The 20,297-nt window shown below is 38.9% G+C and overlaps 1 protein-coding gene across 2 annotated transcripts in view; it reads left to right on the plus strand.

The window, feature by feature from the left end:
• The window catches only part of LOC136864039 (maspardin), a 66,712-nt gene that overhangs the window by 40,143 nt on the left and 6,272 nt on the right, over positions 1 to 20,297 (plus strand). For both annotated transcript variants that reach the window (XM_067140560.2, XM_067140561.2), the window contains exon 5: positions 8,523 to 8,631. In XM_067140560.2, coding sequence (XP_066996661.1) covers positions 8,523 to 8,631 — 109 coding nt within the window. The remainder of the gene's footprint in view (positions 1 to 8,522; positions 8,632 to 20,297) is intronic.

Genomic DNA, 20,297 nt, shown 5'->3' on the forward strand with positions numbered 1-20,297 from the left:
TGAAGTTTATATCCTGTGATCAATTCAACATACGCTAACACGTTTTTATTCACAAAACAGGGGAACTTTCCTCCTTGCTGCCCTAATACGATACCACACTCTTTTAAATCACAGCACAGTAACCATCTGTGTTCATTGTAGTTCAGTTTCAGTTTCTGCAACACCATAGATAAATTGTGATCGTTTTCACGAAGAGATGTTGAATGAGCGACTGGCACTGAAGCAAGTTTATTCCCATTGTGCAGAAGAACACTTTTGAGACTTCTTTTACTGGTATCAATAAATAGATGCCAGTCCTTTGCTGGGTAAATAGTTCCACGAGGACGAATCAAGCCAGGGATATCACAGCAAAACACAAGTTTGTCTTCGTGAACATAAAACTGCCGGAACCCTTCCTCCCGATTTCTGTAACAATATGAATTTATCCCAGGAAGTAAAAAATTTCTCGTTTAATCTTGATCCTAAAAGTTCAGTCTTTTCTTTAGTGAGGCCTATGTTACGTACCAAATCATTGAAGTGTCACTGATTGTAAAGATGTGGAGTTTTATCCTCATCATCCGGTACAAAGGTATCATCACCACCATCCTCCGCACTTGACGATGACGAAGACACACAGTCTGGTAACTGTATTGGTAGTTTTGGGACAGTTCAATCCTGGCTCTGTCCGGTGGTATTTGAAGGTGCTCAAATACGACAGCCTTGTGTCGGTAGATTTACTGGCACGTAAAAGAACTCCTGCGGGACTAAATTCCGGCACCTCGGCGTCTCTGAAGACTGTAAAAGTAGTTAGTGGGACGTAAAGCAAATAACATTATTATAATTATTATTAGTTTTGGGACAGTAATATCTGGTCCGTGTGGTACGGGAGTTATGGCAGATGGGAGGCAGGGATACACAATGTGCTTGTTGTTTTTCGTATTGAACCCGGACACATTACATACACAAAAATAACTTTTGTCAAAATGATTTCCAATCGGATTCCGAATGGCATTGACGGCAACAACCCATTGTACCATTGCCACAGGTTTTCTACATACATTTTACATGCAGTATGGGGTGTGAAATTCTTGTCCTGATTACCTAACTTCATGTTAAAATATGCCAAGTACAGGCATTTTATAAATAGCGTAATATTTCGCTTCTGGCCTTTGATTGTATACTGGCCACATGTATAACAGAAAGAGTTGGGATTGTTCACTTATTTTTGCCTCCGAACATCACTACCACTTGCCTTTTTATCACAAACTAACTCATTCATTCAGTCGACTTCAAGTGGATGTTATAGCTTGTAGACAAAGGCGTGACACACATTCTCAGATTCTCCTCTCAGACTACGGAGAAACGCGATCTTGGCATTTTGACCTTGTCTGACATTGCGCATGCACAAACTGCAACTGTTCTAATTGTTCTTCCAGTGTTCCTGTATGATTACCTACTCCACTCCAAAACAGAGCACATACAATATTTTCTCTCAGACATGTCCATACCTGCATTCCATACAACCAATCCAAACCTCATTTACAACAACGAAGCTCCATTAGCATAAACATGCGACAGACTTGTGACAAATCTGTACATGATACGAAACAACTGGCATTCTTTACATAAGAACACTAAATGTAACGTATATCATGTACAATTACTTTTGCCGGAAAATCTTCACAGGCCGGTGTATCTTTAATGTGGAATTTGCCATTGTGATTTCTTGACGCGACAATCTGTAAATAAAAGTTTACTACTACAGTCTGTTCCAGTGGGATATCACCACCTTAAGGTTTATATACACAAGCTTACACATCTCTTGGGATACAGACACTACAATAGCAACTGTGGTATTTCACCACTGAACTCCCATTTGCATTTCTACTAGATAGGAAAATTGGCAATTAGCCCCTTGCTTAAACATTCCTGTTGTGAGGGTTACTTCTGGACCATGGCTTCGCAATCACATGGTCCCTCCGATGGATACTAACAGATGACATGCGATATGCACCATGTACCAATATTGCATGGCCCCTTATTCTTTCCCAGGTTAAAAATCTTTACTCTCCAGGTTAATTAACAAAGTATTGTTATTGTCAACTTGATCTAAAAAAAAAAAAAAAAAAAAAAAAGGCAGCACAGCAGTAAGCACACATTGTTTGCCTACACTTTGTACATACAAATCCAGAACCTCTGGATAACACCAGTACACACCTACAATAATGTTTCAAGTTGTTTTCCACACTTACAAAAACTTACAAATATGTTTTGCAATGCACACACCATGGCATCCTTCTTGGCATTTGGTACACACAGTTCTTCAGCTGGTCCTATAAGGGTTAAAGATTAATAATAATAATCCTGTGATATTAGGCGGCAAGTAACCTAGTGCACTCTTCTCAGTTTTGTCATTTGTTTGCTTATTTACTGTATCTCCTTTCCAAGTGAATAATTGTGTGTTTTTTCCCGTTTCGAGTGATACAGCCATCGCCTTTGTAAATAACGAGTGTTTCTCGTAAATGTATGACAAGTTGCGAATTGTAGGCAGAACTCGACAAGAACTCTGATGACTTGTTAGATTTATCAGAATTCTGGAAAGAAGATACCGTAAATAAGCAAACAAACAAACGATAAGATTGAGAAAAGTGCACTATGTTACTTGCCGCCACATGTAGTTTATGTTGAAACAGCAACAGCAGACTGCACAGCTCGGCGATAAGGTTAGCGTGGGCTGGCGAGCGCGATGTGGTGCTCTGCATTAGATGTGCTGCACTGTACTTGTTGGCGTTTATTTCGTGCTTTGACTCTCATACCTAATCAAACTTTAACCTAACAGTCCCAAAAGATCTTCAAGGCACTTAATATAGCGTCATAATATTCATGCGTTAAAATATTTGGCCTACAGATATCCTTTTATTCCATTGATGAAATATCGCCAGCTGGTCCTTTTAGCCAGTGTGGCCATTGACGATATATCGTCAGTTGGTGTTTCTCACAAGGATCGTCACTGATGATATATCGTCAGCTGGTCCTATAAGGGTTAATGCATTGTCCCTTAATAATACTTTGTCACAACCTGAAAAGTTCTCATGCTGCTATTTATCATCTCTCTTGTTTTCATTCTCCTTACTTTGGGTTAAAGTCTTCCATGCAATCTCGTGGCCCTCTTGTAACCTGCAAGTTAACTTCTCGATCTCATTCTGGTACTCATTGTAGGTCACCTCAGGTTTTCTCTGCAAAATTACCGGTATGTTAGCCTTTCGCCTAAATATTACTTCATATGGTGTGACCCAGTATTGCTATGTTTCGAAGTGTTTTACACAAAGGTAGCTGTTGGCAAGTACCCATTCCAATCATTTTGATCTTTACATACGTAATGACGTAAATATTCTATAATTATGCGGGGTGATCGCGCTATACTCCCATTTGATTGTGGCCTTAATTCTGTTGTATGGAACTTTTCAATTGTCATGATTGTACATAATGTCTTAAGGGTTTGACTCGTGAAATTACTTCCCATATCTGTCAAGACTGTGCTTGGAATCCTGAATATACCGATTACATTCATCACCAATGTCTTCACCACTGTATCAGCTTTCTGATTGACCATCAGACTAGCACTTTAATGTTTTTACAACTGCTCCTGCTAGGTAAGTACATACCTGTTTTCTCTCTGTGGTTGATAGTGGCCACATTATGTCTGTTGCTACTTTTCGACTTTTCGAACACAGTACTGGGCGTGTCTGTGATCATCATGGGCGCTCAAACCTCTGGACTGGTAATTTTGTTTTTCTGACATGATGGACAAGAGCATATATATGCCTCTACATCCTTCTTTATATTTGGCCACTGTACATTGAATGGCCAAAAGTCATGGGAAGATACTGAATGTGATGTTAATAACGCATTACTTTTCTGCAAGCCCTCAGAATGGCAGCAATATGGTGAGGCATCGAATCTACAAGGTGTCAGAATCATTCTGGAGGGATCTGTACCCAAGCATCTTGAACTGCTACCGACAATTGGTCTTCTCTAGTTCCTAGTGCTTAACAAACCATAAAGTTACTTGGCAAAATGCTACTCCTTCATTGCCTCGCTTTTATCGTCCTATCAGGATAAGGTTTATGCATACGGCCTCACATGTAACTAAAGAAGAAATTAACTCCTACAACAACAAAATTAAGTCTTTAAATGCGACAGTAAAAAGAAAAAAAAGTTGTAAAGCACAAAATGCTTTTCACAATGGTCGATGGCAAAGTGTGTAATGCAGCAACAGATACTAGATCAACCATTTGTCAAGCTACATCAAAACAATTCAGTGATTTGTCAAAATGTAATGAAGTACTGAAAGTTTACAGTTGGGTTGTTGATATTACATGCGCGAATAATTTTTTTTTTTTTTTTCAAACTTTAAAAATACGATCTGAGGAAGATAAATGAATAATAAATGTAAGGAAAAAAATCATGCACCAGAAATTTAGACCGGAACTAGGACTCATTGTTGATGTTCCAAAATCCCGATGTGGCAACGGTAATGATGGCAATGCAAGCCAAAGGTTTTTTTTTTTCTGCCAATTCTGAAATGTCCGTAATGATCACAGGTAATACCAATATAGTGGTCCGTTATTGGACATTACAAATCTTCCAACTAAGTCATTCCTGGTTGCCAGCGTTTCATTCCAGTGTGCTAATTAGGGCTCATCAGTTGGTAAAAAGCACACCTACCAAGACGCATGGCTAGTGCATACCGTGTAGGCCACTGCGTAGGTTACTTGGAGCCACCGGCAGTGCCAGTGCACTATGAGAGACTTTCTCATTTTCAAAAATTGATGCGTGCATGGCCATCAGATGGTCATATCTCTCAAATTAGTCAGCAGTGCTCACAGTTGATGGACTTTGCAAAAAAAAATTCCGTAATAGATGTGTTATACTGTAGTTCATACAGTAAAAATGTATGGGCCATAAAATTTTAGGATTGGCATTCTCTGCAGTTTTTATTATGTACAGGTGATTGATAGATAGATAGGTGATAGATAAAATATATTTACAGAGATTATTGAACGTTTGTGAGAAATGTAATGATCGTGATTTTCTCTATTGGTATTCCTCGTGCGGTAGAAATGAAACAAAATATTTTAAAATATATTTTGCACAGCTTTTATTATCTGCAGTTTTTTTTTTGCATGCATACTGTATTTATTTGATTACAAGCCAACCCCCAAGAAATCAGAAACAAAAAATGAAAAATTTATTAATGAAGCACACACAGTGTAAGGAATACATTTTATACCATTTAATTCTTTAGTCAGACATCGCCATCAGGTGATTCTGATTCATCATTACTTTTTTTCTTTGTCACCATCTTCACACAAATCATTGTATTGTGTTTTCAAGTGCATTCGAGATTGAACAATTTTTAAACTTATGACCAACTGTTTTTCATGTAATGTTTGGGAACAATGCTAGAATTCCATAAGTTTTAGTTAGTTGGATTGTTAGCGCAGTCTATGCAGCGATAACATCCATGGGAAGATTACTTAGTATTTCCTTCAGTAGACGAACGTCCATGAATTCTGTGATACATGCCGTTTTCTGGGTGTTTTGGATGTAATAGAAAATACATTTACAAAATCCAATCACTTGGAGCTGAAAAATGCTGCAATCAGAAGGGATACTTTTTCCTATTAATGCTCAAATAATTAATTATCCTAACCTCCAAATGAGGTTTGTAGTTCTGGCTAGGTTCTGTAAATGACAGCATAATATTGAATAACTTGCATATCTGAGCACGTTTGAAGTGAGGAAAATTACAGAGTGATCCTGAACAGCATGGGAAATATGATAGGAGATCTATAAAAGACTGTTTGCCATTCTCCACTGAGGGATTGTGGTTTTGAGACGACCTGTTTATGCTGATTTCACATGCCATGTTTTACAGCTGTCTTCAGGGTCAAACAAAATTGCATCACATTAAACTTAGTTCTGCCACTACTTTCTGGATTTGCACCATTCATAAATCTTGCAAAAGTTAACAGCATGCTATTATAGCTAACACTTTTCAGGATAAGTTTGAAGAAACTAGAGAATCTTAATATGTTAATTTTTTTACACACCGAGCGAGTTGGCCGTGCGGTTAGGCGCTCGCAGTTATGAGCTTGCATCCAGGAGATCATGCAGTTTCACATCTTACGACAATCATAACAATAGTCTGTCAGTTTTGAACATCATGCTCTTTGTTCTGTAGTATTTATGTCAACACAGTAGGTTTAAAATGTTGATATTCCAGATGAAACCTTTATAATTACAGAAAATTCCTATTGGCCAGATTCAAAACTGGTGGAATGAAAAAGAAGTGTTGCAAACATCGAAATATATAAAAAAGATAAATGAAAGTTAATTTACTTGAGAAAATCCAGAAACACAAAATTTCTTTCAATAACAAATTGCACTAGAGTGCATGACCACAAGTTTTTGTAATGACATCTATGGAGAAATATCCAAACTTCTTGATGTACACCAAAACAAAACAAGATATTGTAATGTTCTAAGAGTGTAGGTTACGCCTCCATTCATTTTGTGTTTGGGCCATTAATTTAACCTGTTCTTCTCACCACGAAGGCCCAGTAGTTTGGGTAAATTATACCCCTGTGTAGATATTGTAAAGGTATAAGACGGACCTAGAGAGGTCAGAAATTATAAGATTTTTGATGTAATGTTGCCTTGAATAGTCTGTAAGAAATTGGTTAAAGTGAGAGAGCATGTAAGCTCTTTTCTGTAATTCATAAATTTTACTGTAATATTGAGGAATTCCTCTGGAATTTTATACTATTGTACCGGGAGGTACACCTCAACTCCGCTCATTCAAAAGAAGCGCCTTAATGAACTCTATCAAGCAAACATGAAATTGCCACTGCATGAAGTAGGGACATAAATCAGATGATGTCATTACTGAATAACTTAGAAGTTTGTCATATCTAAGTTTCGCAAACTGATTGGATTTAGCTTGTTTTGTTTTGGTGTACATTAAGAAGTTTGGATATTTCTCCATAGATGTCATTACAAAAACTTGTGGTCATGCACTCTAGTGCAAGTTAAAAGAATTTGATATTGAAAGAAATTTTGTGTTTCTGGATTTTCTCAAGTAAATTAACTTTCATTTATCTTTTTTATATATTTCAATGTTTGCAACACTTCTTTTTCATTCCGCCAGTTTTGAATCTGGCCAATAGGAATTTTCTGTAATTATTTTTCAGCCTATCACAGGCTTCTTGTTAGTTTTCTGGTGTAACTTTTGATTCTGCCAATAAAATCGAGAGGGTGTATCCAGATTAGTCCAGAACCCTCAAGAACCGTCCCCTTGTGTATATAAGCTGTGGCCTTCCTGGTTACCTTGTCTTTTGATCGCCATATTTCTGGGGGAGAGAGAGAGAGAGAGTGTGTGTATGTGTGTGTGTCATTCTTCGCCAGGCAGACCATCAGCCAAGGTAATGACCACCAGACTTATTTTTCTGTAGCTACCTCCGTAGACTTACATGAGGGGAAGGTCCTAATTTCTAACTATGTAACCTGGTTTCTAAAATGTAATTTTCCTTTCGGCTAATGTAAAATTTCATAAAGTCTTTAACTGCGATTCGGGGATAGAGAGTGCGTTACCTCTCGACTTCCCCTTCAACTTGGTTTGAGGTGACTACGATTTTGTAACTGTTTTTTTTTTCTTTCCTGAAATGCATTAAATTAACTTTCATTCGAGTCGCCTCAGTAGCTTGGGATTAGCCTCTGCATCATCTGGCCGAGGGCCCAATTAGGGTTTTATATGTAATGTTCTAGGATTGCAGGTTACGCCTCCATTCATTTTGTGTTTGGGCCATTAATTTAACCTGTTCTTCTCACTGCGAAGGCCCAGTAGTTGGGGTAAATTATACCCCTGTGTAGATATTGTAATAGTATAAGACGGACCTAGAGAGGTCAGAAATTATAAGATTTTTGATGTAATGGTCCCTTGAATAGTCTGTAAGAACTTGGTTAAAGTGAGAGAGCATGTAAGCTCTTTTCTGTAATTCGTAAATTTTACTGTAATATTGAGGAATTCTTCTGGAAGACGGTAAATTTGTTGGAGCAAGGTACTCTTCAGTTAGGGAGATTTCTATCTTTGTCTAAATAATACCACTTCTGAAATTGTAAATGTGTAAACTAGGTGCTTGAAGCCCAAAATTGTTAAATTCCCTATTCTGGGGTTCTCTATTTTAATCCCCAAATTTGTCATTGTTATTTCACTAAGTGAAAAGTTGTAAAGTTTGTTTTTTGAAAAGAAATATAATCTTTATTTAAAGTTTTAATTAAATTTTGATATTGTAGTTAGACTCATTCAAGCCCACACCTTCTTTCACCTCTCTGCGTTCCACAGATAAACCGGAACAACTATAATCCACATTGTGCTTATTTGGAAAAGTTACACTGTATTCCTAAGTGCTCATGACTGGTCACTCCTCCATTCTTGTATTCTAGAGTGAAATTAGAACATAAACTTATCTTTGTTGCAGATTCTGGATGCTTCCTTCTCTTGTTCTGAAGAAGATGGTGATGGGTAATTTTGCTTCACACAAGGTTGATCCAGCCATAGCAGACTCTATTGACTTCATGGTTGAAAGAGTGAGTATGAAAGTGAGATAAATTACATTTTTGTGCCCATTCCCCTAAGTATTGTTGATATTCAATCTTTGATAGTGATAATCTCCAACTAACTACTGTATTTTGAAGTCCTAACAGAGGTTTCAGAAGATTATATTTCTAGCTTCTGGTTAGACATACATTTGTTAGATCAATTTTTTTCATAAAATTTACTGGATGACAATATATTTTTTTAAACTACTGTATTTGCTTTACTTCGCACTGACACAGATGCGATGGTGTGATAGGAAAGGGCTAGGAGTGGGAAGGAAGTGACTGTGGCCTTAATTAAGGTACAGCCATGGCATTTGCCTGTTGTGAAAATGGGAAACCATGGAAAGTCATCTTCAGGTTTACCGACCCCATTATCTCCTGAATGCAAGCTGATAGCTACATGATCCAAGCCCTGCAGCCACTTGCTTGGTAATACTTAAATTAATACTCTTATCTAAGATTCAAATGCACTTTTTTCCTTGTATTGTAGTGTGTTCATAAGTCATATATAGAATCATTACATTAATTTTTCATTAAATTACTTAATATGTTATTCCCTTTATTTAATTTCTGTTGCCAGGGTTCTGATCCTTTAATACCCTTCCTTATAATAGGTGTGTATATTTTTTTGTTATACAGGGTAACTTTAATAAAACCGACAAACTGCAGGGACTGATTCCTGGCTGGAAATGGAGAAAAAAAGTCCTACGAACATGTGTCCGGAAATGGACGTTGTACGTGCAACGACAACAAATAGTCCCGGAACACAGTACATAGCTGAGTCGCATCCACGTCACAGCAGATGTTCCAGGTGGCCTCCATAGGCTGATGTACACCCGTTCAGATGTCGTATCATGGATTGCCTCAATCTTTCGCACGTTCTGGCCTCTCGCCGAATAGTGTCACAGGCATCGTGAACTCTCTGTTGAAGGGTCTGCACATCAGGGACTGGTTCAGCATACACAACGCTTTTCAGATATCCCCAGAGGTAAAAATCCAGGAGGTTTAAGTCCGGTGATCTAGGAGGCCATGTAACAGGGCCTCCGCGTCCTATCCAGCGCTTTGGGAAGATGATGTTGAGGTGTTGGCAGACTGTAATGCGGAAGTGGGTTGGTGCTCCATCATGCAGGAGCCACATAACATGTCTTATTGCCAAAGGCACATTCTCAAGCAATCCAGGCAGAGTATTCTGCAGGAAGTCTAGGTATGTTCCTCCTTTGAGGCGTTGTGGAATAATAACTGGTCCAAGTATGTGGTTACGAAGAATCCCTGCCCAAAAATTGATGCTGAACCGATGCTGGTGAGACACTTGAACCATTCTCCAGGGATTTTCTGTAGCCCACAGATGACGATTATGCAGATTGACAATGCCATTTCTGGTAAAGGTTGCTTCATCGGTAAAGAGAACTGACGACAGAAATCCCATAACTGTGATGGCCTGGTGCAAAAACCGCCGACAAAATCCTTCCCGCAGACGGAAATCCGCCGCCGATAATCCTTGCACTCGTTGCAGGTGATGGAGATAATAGCGGTTGTCATGCAGGATACACATAATCATAGTCTGGCTTACACCATGTTGGCGGGCCACTTGCCTGGAGCTTCTACTAGGGTTCGTCTCAATGTTCTGTAGAACCTGTTCCTCCAGATCTGGTGTACGCACAGTCCACCGCCTACCTGCACGTTCGTCTGTCTGAAAGGACCCATGATCACACAAACGCCCAAAAATGGCTTGAAACGTTGTGTGATGTGGTTGGTGTCTGTAAGGGTACTAGCTTTGGTATAGCCGTGCTGCCTCTCGACCGTTTCCATTGGCTTGGCTGTACACAACCACCGTCTCGGCCTGTTCCCGACATGAATACCGGACCATTCTTCTTCTGACAGTACGCTGCTTCAATCACACCATCTGCAACAGAAGAAACACATCGCAAGTAGTCAGAGAAAATTTCATTCGTCCGTGCCCTCTATCGTTGCAACTATGCATTTCCCGACACATGTTCATAGGATATTTTTTCCTCCATTTCCAGTCAGGAATAAGTTCCTGCAGTTTGTCGGTTTTATTAAAGTTCACCCTGTAGATTACAGGTAATGTTTGCCAGTCTGGCCCTCAGTTATTGGGCCTCTCGGTAATCAACTGTCAAACAGTCCTCTGTTCTTTTCCCCTTTCTTTACATAGCCTTTATTCATACATACATACATAGTTTTACCGAGCGAGTTGGCCTTGCAGTTAGGGTCGTGTACCTGTAAGCCTGCATTCTGGAGATGGTGGGATCGGCTGCCCTGAAGATGATTTACTGTGGTTTTACTGCGGTTTCCTGTTTTCACACCAGGTAAATGCTGGGCCTATACCTTAAGGCTACAGCCAATCCCTTGCCAATCCTAGCCCTTTCTCATCCTTGCTCTGACTAAAACCTTCAACGTGTTAGTGCAACGTTAAACCACTAGCCAAAAAAAGTATATAATTTGTATGAGTGAACATAATGTTGATTCCAAATGAGAATAAATAAAGCACATTTAACTTTATTAAGCATCTCAGGTCGTCAGTTATCCTAATGATCTTCATATATATAAAAAGTAAGAGTTTTGTCTGTACATTGCTCAGAAATTAAAAAGGATGGTATTTCTGTATCGGCCCTGTCCATAGTAACAAGGAAATGCACTTTTTAATTTTCTGCAGTCTGTCTGTATGTACACGCACCACGAGAAAACGGCCGAAGATAATTTAATGAAAACCGGTGTGTAAAGTCCGAGAACAGGTCGCTACAATCTAGGCTATTAATAAAATAATCGTATTCATGCTGAAAGAAATGGTAGTTTAATGGATGGCCTAAAATGTAATTCTCAAATATTTATGTTATTAGAGGTCCTGTCTTAATGAAAATCGGTATGAAAAGTCAGGGAATAAGTCTCTACAATCTAGACTATAAATAATTTTATTAACGGTGAGTAAAAAGGTAGTTTAGAGAAAGGCCTAAAATTTAAGTCTTAAACAATTGTGTGTTATTAGTGGTCCTATCAACAAATACTACATAAATAAAGCTATATAGCATTAAATTTCCCATCTTTTATGTCTTGTACACTTTTACCATACCGGCTATGATAACAAAGATATTCATGAATTTGGATTTTTGTTAGTAAGTCCATACCAGCGCCGAGTCACAAGAAAATGGGTAAACAGAATTTAATGAAAATCGATATATATATAATACAAGACAGAATAACTTTCAGAAGATTGATACAAAATTTCAATGCTTTCCAGGAGAAGGAAAAGAGGAAAGGTAATAACAACAATTGGACACAAGAGAGGAGGAAACAGCAAAGGGAAAGGATGAAGAACTATTGGAAGTCAAGAAAAGAAGGATTAAGATGAATGCACAGGGTTACTTTCCGTGGTTCTTAGATGGTCAAAATCGAAGAAAGAAGAAGAAAATCGGTATGTAAAGTCGGGGAATAAGGAACTACAGTCTACGCTGTAAATAATTTTGTAAGACGCCCTAATATCACTGAGTCAAAAGAAAACTAAATGTGAAGGCCTAAAATACAGAAAGCTCATAATATTGATCAATAATGTTATGTTGACCATTGTTTGTTGTGATGTGCTTTGTGTCTCTGTTGCCACTCGTCTCTGATAGATACGATTACTGCTGTATACAGAGTATTTTTTTCTTAATTTGCTCTACGTCACACCGACACAGATAGGTTTTATGGCAACAATGGGATAGGAGTGGGAAGTAAGCGTCCCTGGCCTTAATTATGGTACAGCCCCAGCATTTGCCTGCTGTGAAAATGGGAGACCACGGAAAACCATCTTCAGGGCTGTCGACAGTGGGGTTCGAACCCACTACCTCCCGGATGCAAGCTCACAGCTGCGCGCCCCTAATCGTATGGCCAACTCGACCAGTCGACCGAGTATAACAGCCTGTCTGAATATTGGCAGGAAGTAGCTGGGGAGTTAACTTTCTTCTTTAGCATGCCATTCCTTAGTTCATTTTCTGATACTACTGGTACGTAACAAACTGGTTCATCATAGCATGTGAACAATTCAATCCCTACTCTGAGGCACTGATTGGAATGAGCGATGTGTATATTTAACGGAATAATGGCAGAGGAGTGTTCAATGCTCTCTGCGGCCTGGTTATTCCAGCGCTGGAACTTTGGGCTGTTAGATTGGCACCGTAGTACTGAGACTTATAACAGTAAAAATCTTCCATCTTTCTGATATTTATATTTACATTTTAGCAAATTAATTACACACAGTACATGTTTCATTCTTTTTTAGAACATCTTCAGCTGTTTATATAGCTTAGGTGATTCACTAAGTGTTTAAGTACATTATAATCAGGTACCTTGTTCTTCTTAAATATTACGTAAATATGAATTGAATTAAAACGAATTAAAAACAATGTGGTGGTTAAATGGGTTAGTGAAATGAGATGGAATGGATATACTTATAGTTAGCCTGTTTTAAAAACTATTTCTATTCATTTGAACAGTTGTTGTTAAAAAGTTTCCAGCACTTTTTCACTAAAATATTTCGCTTGTCTTCAAGTAAATAGTTTTTTTTAAATGTATGACTTTCCTTTGACACTGTTCTGAATATTGTTAAGAGTTCACTTCTTTCACTCCCTCCAAGGTGGCTGCTAATTTTTTGTTATTTACAGAACCTTGAAGCTGATTGCCGTTTGCTGATAATAAAGGTGCTTCCCCATATTCTGAAACGAAATAAAATAAAATGGGGGATTTGCTTTTTAAAATAGGCTAACTATAAGTATATCCATTCCATCTCATTTCGCTAACCCTAAAAACCACCACATTGTTTTTAATTCATTTTAATTTAATTCATATTTACGTAATATTTAAGAAGAACAAGGTACCTGATTATAATGTACTTGAAGATAAACACTTCGTGAATCACCTAAGCTACATAAACAACTGAAGATGTTCTAAAAAAGAACAAAACATTTACTGTGTGTAATTAATTAATTTGCTAAAATGCAAATATAAGTGTCGAAAAGGTGGAAGATTTTTATTGTTATGTAATAGAATTTGATACTGAAAATGAAGCTGATTTCTTGCAGCCGTAGTACTGTTCGTTACAAGTGGGAAATGTGCAGTTTTTCATTTGATCGAGTATCTTATACGATAACATTGCTTTTAATCGCTATATTCCTACTGACGTTTTTGTAATGGCCTAAGTTGACTTCAGTTAGGAAAACCACGTTTCTGAGAATCCCGTAGCGAAGCACGGGTACATCAGCTAGTAAAATAATAATACATGCATGAATTTGTACTAAAGAAGTGCACAGTGGGCCAGAATCCCAAAAATCTGGCCAAAATATAAAGAGTTGTTCAGTTTGTTCCAAAGTTAGTATGTAAAGGTTATCGAAGCTGCTGATTAAGAATATGATACCAAAAAATGAAAAAAAAAAATGTCGGCTCCAAGATTTTCCTTTTTTGCTTCGTGGCTTTAAGTCGCACCGACACAGACAGGTCTTATGGCGACAGTGGGATAGGAAAGAGCTAGGAGGGTGAAGGAAGCGGCTGTGGCCTGAATTAAAGTACAGCCCCAGCATTTGCCTGATGTGAAAATGGGAAACCACGGAAAACCATTTTCAGGGCTGCCGAGAGTGGGATTCAAACCCACTATCTCCCAGATGCAAGCTCACAGCTGCGCGCCACTAAGTGCATGGCCGACTCGCCCGGTCATATCCAAGATGGCGGGCAAATATTGATAAATCATTTTATTCATGTAAAGGTGTTTTTTTGGGAATTATCGAGGTTGCTGATGAAGATTAAGAGTTCAAAAATTTAAAAAAGATATGGTGGATCCAAGAAAAATTGATAAAAGTATTTGTATTTATGTAAAATTTGATATTCAGGGGTTGTTGTAGTTAATGGTTAAAAAGTATAAGCTCAAAAAAAAGGACCAAATAGAGGATAGAAAATGGTGTAAAATATTACAAAAAATAATTTTATTTCAATTACATAGATAAATTGTTTGTTACTATAATTTGAAGTTGTCATTTTCTTCTTCTTATTCTTCAACTGAATCATCATCATCTTCAAAGACTGTTTCCTCATCATCTGGATCGGAATTTTCATAATCTTCGGCCACAGGAACTAAGAGGCAACGACTTCTGGTGACAAACTCTTAAGTTTCTTTGGTGATGATTTGTGTAGAGAAGAAATGTAGGGGGTCTGCGGTTGCCAAGAATCTCCTGAGCATGTCTGGAACACTTTCGAGAAAAATTGAAGCGATATTGCTTTACCAACTTATTGGTTGATTCTTGACCGATGAGTAAAGCCAAAGTTACGAAATTTATTTATAGATGGAATTTTTAAATTTTAATTATTAATTCATGCATTATTTATTATTTATTTATTAATTTATTTGTCCATTTATTTAATACTTCTAGGCATCGATTATAATTTAAATTGTACAAATGTAGCTCATAATTAATTTTGTCATTTTTCAAGATGTCTCAATAACATTTTGCAAGTGTCGCTTAAAACGTGGCTCAAAGCCGGAGATGGTACTAGTAGGTGGATTTGAAGGTTAATTAACAAGGATAATAATATATATTTGTGGACACACTGCAAAAGAAAGCAGAATGTCATGGAATTCGTAACCTATCTCTATTTTTAAGCACATTTTACAATTTTCCGTGCATTTTCTGGTATTAAGTTAATTTTAAAAAATGCAATATTAATGATTTAATAATGATATTTGCTTTGGAATTAGGGGAGAAAAATACTTACACACGTAGTAAGAAGTCTACAGTTGTCAATACACTTGATTCATAACGTTCAAACTACCTTCACCTCGTCAAATGGTAAGTATAATCGGTCTCCGCCAAATAAAAAAAAACATCTTTTCACACAATTAATACCAAGTTTCTGGTTTCCCTTTACAGATTTAACTGTCAATAAACTCGTATTCTTTACAACATTTTAACATCGCTTCAAATTGAGATGGTCCACAGAGATCCAATTTTAACACTGTTCTTCAACCTTTAATCTACAACTTTTTATCTTCCCATCACATTTCTACCATATGCCTATGACTTCTGTCTTTTGTCTCCTGAAAAGGAATTTAGTGATCTCCTGACCAACCGTCAACATTATTTCCTCAATATTACTTTTTGAATAAATATGACTGATCGTCATTCTCGTCGGAGTCTAATTGTAACCGCCAATCAGTTAACATAATTTTTAGCAATCTTACTACTTGTTCATCACAGTCTGTTGCTTTGTCCATTTTACTTATTGCAACTTTTATGTCAATTTTAATACTTTCACCTTTGTAATTCTTCACATTGTAACAAAACAAAAACAAAAAAAATTAAAACCAACATTGTTATTTTTAATGTTAATTTTAGTTTAAGTCTCTTCAAGACTTATTATATGTTATTTCAAGTGCTTATTTTTTGTTTCGAGGTTAAGACTATAGCTGATGATGCCTTCATACTTGCGAAACATGTACCATTTTTAGTTAATAGATCAATGTAAATCATCCAAGAAAATGACTTATTGTATTGATTAGGTGGTCAATTTAATAAATAACTTACTGTTATTATTCTAATCACATTCCTCTTAGTTGAGTAGCTCGTCTCCTCACTCCCAAGCCATAAAAGTAAATTTATATCTTCATCCACCGAGATGGTGCAGCACTTTTCAGGCACTACCCCATACCCCCACTACTCCCTGTTAGATGTGAGCTACATGTACATTCCAGCTCCCCTATCAATCTTTAAATCCTTCCAGAAGTATAGGAAGTGTATATAGGACAAGACAGCTGGCTGTGAACGACGGCCGATGGCACTCAGGCTGAATGTTCTCACTCTCTCATCTAGTTTAGTTCTACGGAATATGGAATGAGGAAATAAACTGGTGTTTTTGAGAACCACACTTGCCCACATTTTATCAATTCTTAATTTTTTGTGGTTAGTAAGAGGATGTCGATCGTAGTCCACAGTCTGACCCTGCTAGTTCAATAGCTTCGCTTAATTCTTGTCTCTTCCTATGAGAGGTATCCTGGTCTCTTCCTATGGGAAGTTGTTTAACCTAGTACACAGTCTGACCTCTCTAAAGTCAACAGCTTCACTTCATTTTTGTCTCGTCTACTGAGAGGTTGCCTTGTAGCAGCTATACAGAGAATAGCCAACATTTGAAATGTCATGCCCAAGTGTGAAGCTGGTGAGCCTAGACGTGATCTTTGTGCAGAGGACCGCATATTAGAACTTATTGCAGAGGATCCCGACAGGAGTACTCACCAAATTGCAGCAATGGAAGGAGTGCCCCATTGGATCTTGCTACGAACATTTCGGGAAGGCCGACAACATCAGTACCATCTGCAGCATGTTCATTACCTATTGGAGAGAAATTATGCACTGTGCATGGCCTTCTGTGATCGTTCCATTGCCAACCCGAAGACTTTGTGCATCATATTTTGTTCACAGATGAGGCCTTGTGTACAAGCAGTGGCATTTTCAATTTTCACAACACGCATGTGTGGTTAGTGAACAATCCTCATGCTGCGAGACCTTCCTACCACCACCACGTTCCATTTCTATTTGGACAGGGATGTTGTGAGTTATTATCATAGGGTGGTATTACCTCATGGACTGACTGGCATATGTTATCTACAGTTTCTGAAAGTCACTTTACTGCTACTACAAGAGGATGTTCCAACCTGTTGGAGCACCCTGGCACATTACCAACACAGTGTGCCGCCACTTGAGCGCCACCTCAGAGATGGATTGGGCATTTGGGCCCTATCACCTGGCTTGGAAGAAGTTCCATCTAAGCCCCTTGGATTACTTCTTTTGGGGGTACATGAAATCTAAGGTGTATTGCAGAACAGTGAAAACTCTGCAAGAGCTCCAGGAACGTTTTTCTGAAGCTGCTCAGGACATCAGTCAAAACCATGAAACCGCAAGACCCCCTGTGGGTGGGGGACACACACGAAGAATACACCCACTGTAACCCCTGCCTGTCGTAAAAGGCGACTCAAAGGGGCGACCAAGGGATGATTGTCTTAGAACCATGCCACTACTTGTGATTAATACTACCACGCGGTGAACACCATAGGTCGCTTATACTTGCACGTAGTACCACCATGTTAGGTACCCAATGGGTTTGTTATTAGTAGCAATAGAGTACGTTGGCAGCTTCTGTGGTACCTGTGATTCATACCCCTATATGCGCAACACCATGGGATTAGCGACACCCTGGTTCTGTAGTGCCTATGTTTAGTACGCACTATGTGAGGAACACCATGGGATAGTGCGGGTCCCTGTGGTTAGTCCACTTTTGTGAGGAACACCATAGGTTTGCGTTGCCTGTAAATAGTGCTGCAGTGTGCGAAACATCGTAGGACTGTGTTACATGTGCTAATTTCCTTACCTGTGAGTAGTAGCATAATGTGTGGAATACAGTAAGTCTACGCTAGTTTTGATTAGTACCGCAACATGACAAATAGCATGGTTCTATTTTCCTAGTGATAAGTACCATTTTGAGAGGTCGATGACCTGGATTTTGAACCTATTTAACGCTAGTTTCTGGGAATGTTTGGCATTGCGGGTCGGATCCACTGATTGTTTTAACTTCATATCCATGCATTCATTCTTCGTCCTCATGTTTTTGAATCTGGTCAGTGGAATATTCTGGATTTTGAAATAGTCATACCATTTTGTACCATTAGGGGCGATGGCCTAGATGTTAGGCCCCTTTAAACCACTAGCGTCATCATCATCATCGAAACCGCGAGATACTAAGGCGGTTTCAAGCATGTGTTACCACCAGTGGTGAACGTTTGGAACACCTTTTGTAACAATTTGCACAATTCTCCACGACCAATTTGGTCGAGTGTCACACACTAAAAGATTCACAAGCACTTTGCCATTGTATTCACATTTTTCTTTTATTGAAAAATTTGAGAGTTTTACATGACTTTGAATTCTGTAATCATAAGCAACAGTAAATAGAGATGTGTATGATCCGCCTAGTCAATACTATGTGTTAATTATCTTTCTTTTTGTTTTTTAAAGTTACATCTTAAGCAACAAACATCCATTTTTAAATGTGGAATTAGACCCATAGTACGTGACTTTTACTTTAGTAAATCCCTTATGCATTGCCAGGGAGTCAAAACCTGACTGCCTTGATAAGAAGCAAGGAGTGATGCCACTGGGATTGTTTCTCTTACACGCGATTTTATTCTGCTTTTCCTGCGGGGTCAGCGATTGTAGGAGATTTGGCAGAGTTTTATGACCCCCTGTGGGTGGGGGACACATACGAAGAATACACCCACGGTATCCTCTGCCTATCGTATGTGGCCACTAAAAGGGGGCGACCTTGGCGCGGACATGGATTGCGACTTGATATCATATGTTGGCCCTCCTGTGGATGGGAGGGGCTGAATACATTCACAGGTAATCCCTGCCTGTCATAGAAGGCGACTAAAAGGGTCATGTGGCCGTGGTCCCCTCTTTACTTTTTATTGTTTTTTGAGGGTTAGTTGTAGACCGATTCAAAATTCTTGATTTGCGTGCTGCTCGGAAATGGGCCTCTTACGTGTGCGATTATGCCCGAAAGCCCGCTTGTGACCACTCAGGGATCGGCAGGTGGGAGCATCATGTACCCGTGCAGTAGTATCTGCCTAACAACACAGGTCCCTGCACAGCTGAATGCCAGAAGGACATAACATTATTAGTTTTTTATTTTTCTTTATATTTAGTGCTCTGTACACGCTATGGGGTACATTCTATTACGGGTGATTGGAGGAAGGTAGTCCTAGGGCTTATTGACTCAGTCATTCCGTATTAGGCATCGTCCAACATCGGACCCCAGGTGGGTATTGATTGCCTTGGTTGCTTGGATCGACTAGAGACCCCTGATCGGAGTGGGTGGCATTCGGGGTGGATGATTTCGGACATGGCTTCGTAACTTTTCATTCCTAGAGGGGTTCAACCCCCTGGGAACATGCGCAGCGTCAAGGAATGGGATCCAGCTTCCGTAGGTTTCTGATTACTACCAGAACTGATGGGCGCAGTTTTAAGCTGGTAAAATCGATCCTTTTCTGTAGGCACATTGAAGGCATCTACGGCAAACTTGAGGATCTCAAGAAAATGCGCAATAGTAGTCTGCTTTTGAAGACCTGCACAACACTGCAAGCCGATCAGTTGCTTAAATGCGACCGCTTTGGCAAAATTCCCGTCGAAGTGGAGGAGCACAAATCCTTGAATTTGGTGCACGGAGTCATCTTCCACCGCAGCCTTATTTTGAACACTGACGACGAGTTGATGGAAGACATGAAGAACCGTCCGGCGCATTGCGCGCAAAATCAACAGTGAAGACGTTGCCACTGATGCCTTTATTGTCTCCTTCAAGTTGTCGGTGTTACCAGACAAGGTCAAGGTAACAACTTATCATTGCGATGTGAGGCCATATATCCCGCTTCTTATGCGATGCTTTCAATGCCAGAGATTCGGACATATGGTATCTCCTTGTTCGAATCAGTCTGTGTGTGGTACATGTGGAAGAGCAGCTCACAGTACGGAATAGTGCACAACTCCGTACAGGTGCACTAACTGCCCTGGTCTTCTCGATAGCTGCAGTCGCTTAAGTGTGGCCAGTATCCAGTATTCAGGAGATAG

The sequence above is a fragment of the Anabrus simplex genome, chromosome 2 (genome assembly GCF_040414725.1).
Source record: "Anabrus simplex isolate iqAnaSimp1 chromosome 2, ASM4041472v1, whole genome shotgun sequence".
Taxonomy (NCBI): Eukaryota; Metazoa; Arthropoda; class Insecta; order Orthoptera; family Tettigoniidae; genus Anabrus; species Anabrus simplex.